The sequence below is a fragment of the Mesitornis unicolor genome, unplaced genomic scaffold, assembly GCF_000695765.1.
Source record: "Mesitornis unicolor isolate BGI_N332 unplaced genomic scaffold, ASM69576v1 scaffold19210, whole genome shotgun sequence".
NCBI classification, from domain to species: domain Eukaryota; kingdom Metazoa; phylum Chordata; class Aves; order Mesitornithiformes; family Mesitornithidae; genus Mesitornis; species Mesitornis unicolor.
Window position 1 is genome coordinate 36,083 of NW_010156453.1, and position 11,747 is coordinate 47,829.

Here is an 11,747-nt window from a genome sequence, read left to right on the forward strand (position 1 = left end):
GGCAGCACCAGCACAAATAAATGTACAGTTCCTCACCTAAAAGAGCCTCCCCCAGGTTCCTTCAGTTTATTCTTCTGAGCAGCAGCTACTTGCGATGAAACAGTGGCAATAGCTTTGTTTCCTGGTAATACTGCTGGTTTTACCACAGGTACTGCAAGAAGACAGACAACATTTGTACTCCATCAAATCTGTATCAGAGTTCAGATTTACAAGCCAGTCATGGGTAGTAATAGCAACAGGTCTGGTACAAAGACTTTTCCTCAATAGTTTCTGTATTTCACCCATCTAAAACAGGGCCCTCCCACACAATTCCAGCAGCCAAACAACTTGTGTGGCTGTAAATGTTGCCCTGCCATTTGTGTACCCACAGCCACTATGGTACTATGCACTGAAGATTTTAGCAGTAGCACAACAGCCACCATACAGCTACAGGGGACTTAAGAACTGCCATTCATAAACCAGACTTCAGTTAATGCTATAAAATATAGCATATACCAAATATCTTGACCTCTTACCTGTCTGAAGTTGATTCAGTTGAATTTGAGGAGTAGTGAGCATAATACGACTATGTGGTTGCCGTAATGCTACCATTGGTGTCTGTGTCAACGTTACCTGTGGAGGCCTTATCAATGTCCCTGCTTTTTGAGACTGCTGGATAACCTGCAAATAAGCAAAAAAAGAACTGTAAACAGTGACAAATAACTAAGGCTAAGAATGGGAAGAACAAACCATAATAATCAACTTTTAAGTTGTGATCTTACCACATCTGTTCACTGATCTTGAATCAGCAAGTTTTAAAGTAAAGTTTCTTTAGATAAATTATACCTTACAGGAAAATTAACATTCCCGTTCCTGTAGCCATACTGCCACTGGACAAACTCACAGAAGCAGGGCTACATTGCAGCACTACGATCAAAGCCATTTATGCAAACTCATCTTCCGGCCTCGAGTAGTTTTCAGAAACTTACGTTCCAACTACTGTAAAGAAATACAACCACTCTGCCTATTTTGCAAGCTTCATTTCTAAAACTCTGCAAGTCTTTTTTTTGCTACTTTTGCTACTATTTTATATCTTTATTTAAGTTAAAGGCCAAAACTATTTCCATGTAAATCACTAATTAGTCAATGTTCCGTCTTTACTCCTTTCCTAGGTTCCTAACCAATTTCTACAATACCTAGGTTATAAAGGCAGGAAGACATTTGTCATAATAATCCTCACTAGTTTTTCTCTCAAAGTAAGTGTAAAATATTTGAGGACTGATAAGAGACATGTCTCCTTTTCATCTCATATGAAAGTTTCTGGACAGAGCAGCTCAGATGAATGCTAAACGTTCTATAGAGAACACTGAAGTACTAAGTAGCAAAAAACCCTAGTAATTTAATAATGTCTACTAATTAATAGACATCCTAGACAACGCTTACACTCAGACACTGCTTTGCTATAAAAGGAGGGGAAAAAAAAAAGGTGCTGCACATTATACTGTTCCTATTTGGCTTATGTGCAGGCCTGAGAAAGTTATTCGTTTTCCCCTTTTGGAGTAATCTGTTGTTAGACTTATGAAATGGGAAATGAAAGATCCTTCAGGACACTGCTCTTTCATGGATATGCAGCAATTGAGACAACCTGCCAATATTTCATGCTAAAATAGGAAATAACATAGTACTTTAATCAAGAATGGATTTTAAATTACACCTTTTTTTTTTCTTAGTAGCTAGTTTCTCTAGAGAGGTCAAAGATCTCTGATTGAGCTAAACCACCAATTTAAGAAGAAAAGTCACTGTACTATCAAAAAACTGTGCAATAACACAGGATGCCCATCAGCTTACATACCAGCGGTGTAGACTGCCCTTGTTTACTAACACCAACTTGTGTAGGCTGAGTTAGGCTGATTACAGGTTGTTGGAGAGTACTCGTTACAGTTGCAGTCGCCTTCCCTGCTGTGCGCTGAACGGAGGAGCTCAGAAGCACGGCTGCAGATGGAATTGTTGCTATCGTTGCTTGCGTTGTCGGTTGTTGCTGTTGACTTTGTTGAATGAAAGCTGCAGAGTCTGGTGTTAACTGTCTCAAGGCAGGTAAACTCCTCTGAAAAGAGGAAAAGAAAGAGTTTCCTTGAGTATTTTAACCTCAGATCACACAAGAAAACATTAATTGTGAAAAGCAATGCTTTTCATTACAGTCTATCAGTCTGTGTGCACCTGAGAAAACGTAACAGCAGTGCACAGAAATACCATCCCACTTCACATTTAAAGCTAGACAGAGCAACAGCACCTTTAGCTGTGGAAGCCTGAATATCGTGAGCATTTAGGTTATGCAAGCCTATGTGGAACCCCTGGTATGGATCGAGCAACCCAAGCCCATGCTGCCTTCCTCGATTGTGTTCCCACATATATAGCAAGCTGTAACACATGATGGCTTAAAAACCATCCTGGAGCACTGGTGAAAATCTCAGAATAGCTCAGAGACCACAGTGTTTTACTGGATTCTTACATTCGTTGTTGTATTGTAACAATTTTTGTCCTCATGAACAGGTCAAGGTTGACCAAGCATTAAGAACACAGAGACATCAACAGACACCTACAACTATATCCTTTAATCATACATGAGTCAAGCAGAATTATATACAGTGCTGCTGTACTTTCTCAGATTTTCAGACTGTAGATGTTTCAGAATAAACATTACTTTGAGACGTGTCCAGTTACTATAAAATTTATGACAAATTGAGAGGTGACAAGTTTCCCATTTATCCATACGAACAGGTAAACAGCATAGAAAAAAGAGTGTAAGTGTGTCCAGAAGGTACTGTTTTCTGTATCCTTCGGTCCCTCGTTTTCTTTCCAAGACTGAAAAAAGGCTAATAAATCAATGCATAGGTTTGGTGCTATGGAAGCAATCTTCTTATAAGTCATAGAAAGAAAACTTTTCAGATTTCAAGAGAGTTACGATGTGACACTATGGCAGAAATTCCATTACTGACTGTGCCAATGAATCCTACTAACAAAATCTTGAAACCAAGAGGCAGAAATATGTCTTAAGGGAGCAAAGTCTACCCAGGCACCATTTAAAACTTCCATTTACATCATTTTGGAATTCCATCTATACTGGTAAAAGATGTGCTCGTGTTCATTGCTGCTGATACATCAGCACAGAAATATATACCGACCGTGAACACAAGTTACCTTCAGGAAAGGCACAAGGTAAGGTTGAGGTGAAGAATTAAGTTCTCTGTACAGCCTACTGGTAAAGTCTTCTGCTTCAATTTTCCCATCCTTCAAAAAAGAAAATGCAAGTGAACAAACTTGTAGAAATTAACTTCTACAGATATTCCACACACATAAAAGAGTAAGACTTACCTATGTATTGAAAGTAAGTGGGTTTAACATCCCTCACTGTTTTTAGTTATCAATAGCTTTATGGTAGTAACTAATTTTATAACAAATTTCAACTAGTACAGTCCCATCTTTTCTTCCTGTCTTTCAGTCAGTTTTAAGAAACAAGTTATTTTCATCATTACAGCAATGCCCCATCTAGAGATCAAAGAGCCAAGTGGAACCTACAGGAAAACTTCAGATGACCTGCAACCAGCAACTGCCCAGAGCAGCCTCATCTCTGGTGTTATCCTTTCCAAAGGTACTACAGAGTTCCTTCATTTCAAACAACTGAAGTTGTGCCCACCATTAGCTAAAAAGGCAGATGTCTCTCGCAAAACTAAATGTATATCCCTCATGGGAAGATACACTTTGAATTTTGGTCTTGTGACAACCCCTGGTTATCACATGACAACATCTGGAATTCACAGCTCTGCCTTAACTTAAAGCTGGCTAAGAACTGGGCTAAGCAATACCAGTACTCGTTCTATAAATACTAAGTGTGTCAAGCTTTTACAGTGGTTTCAGATCATATTACCAACTTTTTTTGTACAAACTTGTGATTTCCTACACTCAGCTATTGCACTAGCTGTAGTGTCTTCCCTCAAGAACCTAATTCATCTTTATATTCACTGTTTTATCCATTAAAAATATAGAATTTAGAGAGTTACCACTTACACTACTTGCACTTTAACTTACATTCTCATGCGTGAATACGAGCAGTAATATCTCATTTACAAGCTTAAAGGAAAACGTATGCATATATTTTGATTCAGAAGCAGCAAAGTTACTTTATCTATCTCAGATTTTATAATCTCCCTCCCCTCAAAAAAACACAAACAAACAAAAAACCAACGAAAACACCTCAGTGTTGAGGCTAAATTTGCCCAGATACCGTTTCTTACAACTTTTCGAGAACTTTTCTTACCAGTAGGTTCTGTACCAATTCTTTCACGTTAGCCGCTGTCTCTGAAGACTGTTTTCCAGATGATGCCAGTTTTATTAATGTGGACAGAAAGTTTTTGCATTTCTTCACATTTTCCATTGTTTCCTGTTACGGAAGAAGGGGAGGTAGGAAGGAAACAGTCAGAGAAGGGAAGATACGCTCTTTTTTAGTACATGATCTGACCATATACTCAGAGAAATAAAGTCCTCTGTTAGGTCACCACTGCAAAATATTACTTACAGTTTTGTGTTCCTCACAGCTGAAAACATAATCAGACCGAAATATTATTTTGCTTCACATATACATATGTATTGAACACTGTTATGAAAATTTAATAAATTATGATTCTTAATTAAGTTAGGAAACACCAAGTATTTTAAGAATGGCACACTATGTGTGGGAAAATACTCATTTTACCAGAAGAACAAATAGCAAAGCTCCTCCTTCCCAGTGCACATCATATTGCACAGATTCTCCTCGCTGTGCAGTCCTGGAAACGTGCATCTTAAATGAGCTGGTGCTAACTTCTTATCCCTTCTCATACCGATTCTACTCTGCAGTGCTGAACAGTTCACTTTTCTATCAGGTACAGCTAATATGTTTTAAAAATAGAAGTGCTTTACAAGCTGTTAGATGAATCAAAATTAATACTTTGAGAGCTGTCAAAATTCAAGTGACCTGTGTTCACACTTTGTAAGCTATATGGTTCTGTGACAAGTTTACCTTTTCAGGACCAGGAGTTAACAGAACTCCTGCACCTTTACTACCCTCCACTGATTTATGTTCATGTGTATGTTTCTGTGTGTGTAAACATATATATATATATGTGTGTGTGTGTGTGTGTGTGTATACATACATGCACACGTGTACATGCGAGTGAACAAAAAAGATGCTAAATGCACTCAGTGTCTTACTGTGGCAGCAGTGGAGGTTGCCGTTGTTCCTTGCACTGTTCTCTGAGGAGTTCCAGTTTGTACAGCGGTTGCTGTCCCCAGCGTAGTTGTTTGTGCAGTACCACCCAGAACAATCTGAGGCTGTGGAGAATACAAGCATAAGATTATTTTACTCAGGACGTACCCAAACCTGTTTTCCTGAACCAAACAGCAACTGAGCCCCAGGACAGTAGGACATCTTTCACAGCTACTATAAGAAGTTACTCATCCGCCATCTGTTGCAGAGGAAAGAAAGAGCCACCAGATGGCACAAAACACTGCGCATTTGAAACGAAAATCCTAGAAGTTGATTAAGAATTGCATGATTTCTTTTGTTACTGAATAAAATGGCAAAATAATACCATAAACATACACTGTGGTTTCAAAACAATCGAAATTAGTACTAAATTTCTGTGAATGCAATAACTTTTTTTTTTGACTGCTCTTTTAAATGCCACTTTCAAAAGGAGGAATTTCTAGAAAGGCACAACAGACACAACAGCTCAAGTCTCACCTAGGTCTTTTCGACAAACGATAGGACAAAACTTCCTACTAGATCGGCAGAAAAGTTGCTAATTCAAAGGAGGAACACCGCCGTTACGAATCAACATTGCAAACAAGAACTTTTCACGTCCACAGCTTATCGAGGGACTTCCACCACAGCCTCATCACTGATGACAATCCAATCAGAGACAGCAATTCTTACCAAGCTAAAGCCAGCTCTCAGAATTTTAACAAATCATTTGCAAATGTGGTCTTTACATAAAGATACACAAGAAGAGAGGCTCCGGTGCTGCCAAAGCTAACTTTCATTGGTATTTTGGGAGACAGAGAGACGAGGATTTCATTTGTTTCATTTTTTGAAATCAGGATAAATGAAGTCCATGCTAAGCTCATTACAGCAAAAATATGCAGATGGAATTTTTTTTGTCCAGTATAACAGCAGTGCAAATTAAGGAGACTCAGTTAGGTAAATTAACTCTTAGATCTGGAAAGATCACTAGCATAGGCAAAGGCTCTCTGAGGGGAAAAAGGTTAACTGGATGCATAGCAAAACCTGCATGTTTTAAATTAAACCTCTCTAATCCTGTCTACTCAAAGGACGAGGAAAGCACAATGAATCAGACTAGGCAACAGCAATCACACTGTGCCCCTGATGCCTGGAAGTCATGAGGAGAATTCCTCATTTCTGCACTGTGTTTTAAACTCACACCACCACCTCTCCAGAATACAAAAAATCTACACGAAAGTCTATAACTCATACAGGCTGGGCTATGAGAAGAGAGCCCACGTACTAAGACAGCACTGCTTATCCTCAAGAGTTATCAGAATCTCCCTAAGTGCACAGCCCAAAGCAGAGACTCGGGTAAGAAGGGGAAGGCTTGTGGAAAAGAAGGCTACCAGTACAATCTTTTTTTCTAAGAGTAAGTTTTGCTGCAGAATTGAGAGGACTACAGATCCATGACAAGAATAACATCACAGCTCCGAGCCCAAAGGGAAGTGGCGTCACTTTCTTGAGGTAGAAAGGATGAAGTTATTTTATTTAAGTCAGCTCTGCGGTTATACAAACTAATAACAGGATAGCTTTAAACATATATGCATATAGGTACCATATGAAATAATAACATACATATAGAAGTTACACATATACATCCAAAATAGAAAGTAAATTGAGATCTGCAAACATTTTAGAAAGGATAATCCAGAAGATACTTCTTCCATGCACTTTGAAATTATATTTCCTGTATTCGTCAGTCTCAAGCAGGCTTTCACTACTCTTAACAACTGATATATCTCACGTGTACATTACTTTTCTGCAAACTCACTTGCACAACAGGAGGACGCTGTAGCGTTGTTGTGGGTTGCACTGTTGTTTGAGCCTGAGACACTTGCTTGATAATAGTTGTTGGTGTCACCTGTCGTGCAATAATAGGTGTTCCTGGAGCCTAGGGAAGTGGAAAAAAACCCAAACACATTAGTTCCTATATTTCAATGTAATTTACATTATCTAATATCTTGTCTCTGGATAGTTGACATTATTACACATACAAAAGAATGCACCTGGATCACTATAAAAGTGTGAGAATGATTTTTAGTCTTGAATTTAATGCAACTGAGATGATCTCAGTGTACACATACCCATATCCACTTCTTTCTTTTGGTCTTATAAAGTTTCTGAAAAAGAGTTCTGGGGAAAAGAGTTCTAACTGTTAACCATGTATGGTCTTGAATGGTCTTCTTTATATCAAAGAGTATTAAACTTAATGCCATTCAGCTAAGTAAAAATATTTCTGATGAGTAACAGCTAAACTGTAACAGAACTAGGGACCAAACAATACACACGCCACGTGGAAAAGCCTGTATAGCACCAGTTTGATCAATGGTTTCTTCAAATCACAAACATCATACCTTACTTTCTGGTCTATTCTTCACAGGAAAAAATAAACCTTATATTTTTAATACTCCATATTATTGAACCAACCTGCACTGTTGATATCTGCACTGGAGGAGCACTGGTAGGTGTAGCAGGACGAGGAGTCATAGTATTTTGAGGCTGAGACTGGGCATGTGCCTGTGCTTGCATCTGCGCCAAGGCTTGTTGAGGGATCACCAGCAACTGCCCATTCTCACTACGCACAAGAACCATGCCTGTTAAAAAAAGAAATTGGTCAAGAAACACACATCCTTTCCAAATACAAAAGAACATATTTTTTCAGGTTTTTTTTATCCAGGTTGGATACGTATGAAATTAAAAGTACTGTTGAAGGACTACACAGCTAACAGAAGGGGTTTAGAATAAAAGCAAAATATCCAGCTGCATTATCACATTTCACATAGAATAGATTAATTACAGAAATACTCTATCAAAATGCAATGTACAGTGTACAGCAGAACACACAATGAGTCGTATTTGTCCCAGCCAAAAAATTCCATGTGATCAGAGGTTACAATCAGCAACCATGTAAAAATGCTACCTGCTCTTCACCAAGACTTTTGTTTTATGAAACACTGCCAATAAAAGAAAACCCTGCCATTAGGCAAGATTCCTGATATATTTCCCCTCTTAAGGAAAAACCTATCTCTATATACCAAACACAGGCTTCACCATCAACAGTAACACAATTGTCTAAGTTCTAAATTAATTTCACATAACAAATCTAGTAACAAAAGCGGCTATAAAATCATAAACTTTCTCATGTGCATCTGCAGCAGACTGCATTGTGCCGTGCTACACCCCAAAAGAAAGATAAAATGGAGAGGGAAACAAGGCAGTCATTCCCTGCTCAGTCACTCAGATCAATACACTTAACCCCACTGGGTAGCTATAGGGAACGAGATTTTAACAGGTTGAATTTCAGATGACAGTCTCTCTTTCTTGCAGCCACAACCAGGATCAGGAAAACACAAACTGTTTTTCAAGAGCTCATTCATTTCGCACGCCTCAGTCAGTCCATGAGAGCCCCAGGACTTCAGCAGCTCTGAAAATGCCACCTAAGGAAACAAACTGGGCCCTCAAAATCAGTTACCCTTTCTGAGCAACAAACTACAGGAGGAAACTTCACCATGAAAATCAAGAAAAACTTCATGATTTCAGTAGTGCCTCTTAAGTGTTGTTCAGTGAATAAGAAACCCATATACACTCCCCAACAAGGTCTGGAGGTCTGGTGTATGACATCTCAGAGCATGACTGCTTCAAAAGAACCAAGCTTTTATTTGCTTTTCTATTCAGATGAAGTGCTGATAACACCTTAAACAGGGTTTTTTTGGACTGTTTGAAAATTAGTGTTAAACTGCAAAACCCCATATGCTGATGTCTAAAAAAAATAGTCCAAAACAAAGCCAGATTGTATGAGTTGCCTTGCCCATTTTTTCCTTATATTCTCCACATTAACTCTCTTTTACTGAAGCAGACTCGCACAGAAACACTAAACCAGTTTACAGCAAAAAGGAGACTTTCCATTGCAACTTATCTAGAAGTGCTGAGATGGGACCACAATGAGCTATGCATAAAAGTTTTATCTGGAAACAAATATTCTCTAACTGTTGTTCTGTAGGAAAGCAGGAGAAGGAAAAGCTTATTTATAGTTTTGCAGATTGTAGAAACAAATACTCTTAGTTGAATTGTCAAGTCCAAAAAAACCTATTTTCTAAACAATCCCAAAAAGTAAGGTCTCTTTCTCCTGTAACTTATGTAGGGAGAAGCACTTGCATTAAAACAGCAAAGCCATCCACCACCACCACCACTTCTGTGCAGCTGCAAACCTCAGCAGTGAATACAGAGCTCGGTCCTGTCAGTTGTTCTCTAGAACCACCACGACTTTCTCACCATCAGCCTCGCACTACGGGGAGGGGGCTATGGAGAAATTCAGAATTTTAAAGACTAGAGAACAACCTGCTACTACGTCAAGCTCGTACCTGCATAAACAGAACTGAGCATCCTCTTCCAATCTTGGTAAAAGAACTCACGTTGCCCATTTTTGTCACCCCTCATAATAATGAGCTGAAGAAGCTAAGTACTGAATCAGTGGAAATCTTCACTATTATTATAACTGAAAAGATCAGTACAGTGAAAGTCTGACTAGAAGAGCTATTTTCAAGCAAACGTCAAATATTAAGACTTGTTGAGTACCATTTAGGTGTCAAGCAACTGGAAAGGACCAATGCAACTACATGTGTCTGTGCTTTCAGACGCCCTTAAATGTCACAGTATTTATACTGACAAGCCACAAGAAACTTTTTTCTTAAAATAAATAATTTTGGGGGTTTTCTAGGATATTCTGGGGCTAACGAACCATCCAAATTCTTTCAAGAGTATATAATTTTTCCCTCCAGAAGCAACAGAAGAGATATTGACTCGAGTTTTGGGGATGAGGGGGGTTGATAGGTGTTTGGTTTTTTTAAACTTCTCTTTGTCCTTACAAAAGTGCCTGAAGTTATTTGAAAGTGTTAACCCAAAGCAGCTCACCCGCACTCGAGAACCTTCAGGCACGGGCACACAGCTCTCTGCTGCCTGTCCCAGCCACAAGGCTCCAGAGCAGGTCTGCACCACGCATTAGTGCCCTGCAACAGCACAGACCCCCTTGGGACACCAGTGGTGTCAACTCCTCAGACAGGAATGAGAAGAGAGGAAAAGAAGGAAGATAACCACAAAATGAAGGTCAACTACCCCTGAAGAGCAAGCACAGTGTGTGAGCAATGAGAGATTCTCGCTGAGCTACATGCAAAATTAGAACATGCCTACACATTAACATAGCACAACTGCTGAAACAGACAGTTGAAAAGCATATTAATATGAGCTTTAGAAAATATATCAAGAAAGTTCAGTTTTTGGCAGCAGACAGACAAAACAATCATTTGTAATTCAAACCCTGTCTGTAAGCACTACCCTGCTAGATTTCTAACTATGGGAGGTCTGAGTCTTCCCTCAAGTACTGCAGACGTAATAAAAAAGTAATTCATATAAAGCCACATTCTTATCTGTCCCTATTTAAATAGTTCTTTTATGCTGCGCATACGTCTGATACAGAGTTATTTCCAATTTACACAGTTTCTAACAGGTCTTCAAGTTAGCGTCCACCACCGATGGATAAATCGCTGAGCACACTTAACAGGCTGTATACAAACAAAGTCAATTACAAACACCAGACTGGTCTTGCAGAAACTTTAATCACATAGGATGATGTAAGACATTTTACCTGCTTAGAATTATCTCTTATTAGAATATGGGTGATTTCAGAAAGGGTGCAGAAATTCAAGTCGTTATGAACTTTGTTATTAACATTTCTGTGTAGAAATTCACCAGTAATACAGAGTGCAGGGAGGTAATTTTTGACCGAGCACTTAACACCTCTCCAGCCTCGTTGAGAATTCTTAAAGAGGGAAGACTAAGCTGCTCTCGCTGCTTCTCTCCCCCCAGCCCAACCAGAGACTCTTTTCCAACCCAATTAGCTAAAAAAGAAACTCACTAACACAAAACTATACCCAAGCTGGCACTAAGTGGATTTTCAGTGAAGTTCAGAAAGCTCATTGGAGCTAACTTGATTAAGAATTAAAAAGAAAGTCCTGTTTATTTCCTGCTTCTAAACAAAGTCAAGGCAGGACTGTAACAGCCTCCCCTCTACATACATACAGTACTAATCTGGCAGCTGATTCATTTGTTGCAATGGAAAAAAGGAGGGGCTTACGGCGACGTGTAAGGGGGGGAAGCACCATTTCTTGCTCCTACCTTCCAAAACTTGTATTTTCAATATTTAAATACAGAGAAGTATCATCTCAAACTTCAATGCAGAAGGGTGCAAGTGCTGTATGAACCAGATCAGAAATTACTACCAGGTACCAGAAGACAGCTAGAATTGTACCAGTTGAATTCAGTGAGTTTACCACTCAGGTTTTGTTCCACAAATGGACGAATTGCTACTTGAGACCAAACAGCTACTAAAGACCATTGGAAATGTTCAAACAGAAAAAGGTGACAATAAAACTGTTTTAAAATAGCTCTTTCC

At 39.0% G+C, this 11,747-nt stretch overlaps 1 protein-coding gene across 1 annotated transcript in view; it reads right to left on the minus strand.

Moving 5' to 3' along the window:
* Positions 1-11,747, minus strand: part of LOC104547254 (transcription initiation factor TFIID subunit 4-like) — a 38,612-nt gene that overhangs the window by 9,325 nt on the left and 17,540 nt on the right. The window contains exons 3-10 of the mRNA XM_010192903.1: positions 7,727-7,893; positions 7,071-7,190; positions 5,227-5,346; positions 4,295-4,417; positions 3,178-3,267; positions 1,832-2,083; positions 516-660; positions 37-151 (exon numbers count right to left, since the gene is read on the minus strand). Of these exons, the coding sequence (XP_010191205.1) occupies positions 37-151; positions 516-660; positions 1,832-2,083; positions 3,178-3,267; positions 4,295-4,417; positions 5,227-5,346; positions 7,071-7,190; positions 7,727-7,893 (1,132 nt within the window). The remainder of the gene's footprint in view (positions 1-36; positions 152-515; positions 661-1,831; positions 2,084-3,177; positions 3,268-4,294; positions 4,418-5,226; positions 5,347-7,070; positions 7,191-7,726; positions 7,894-11,747) is intronic.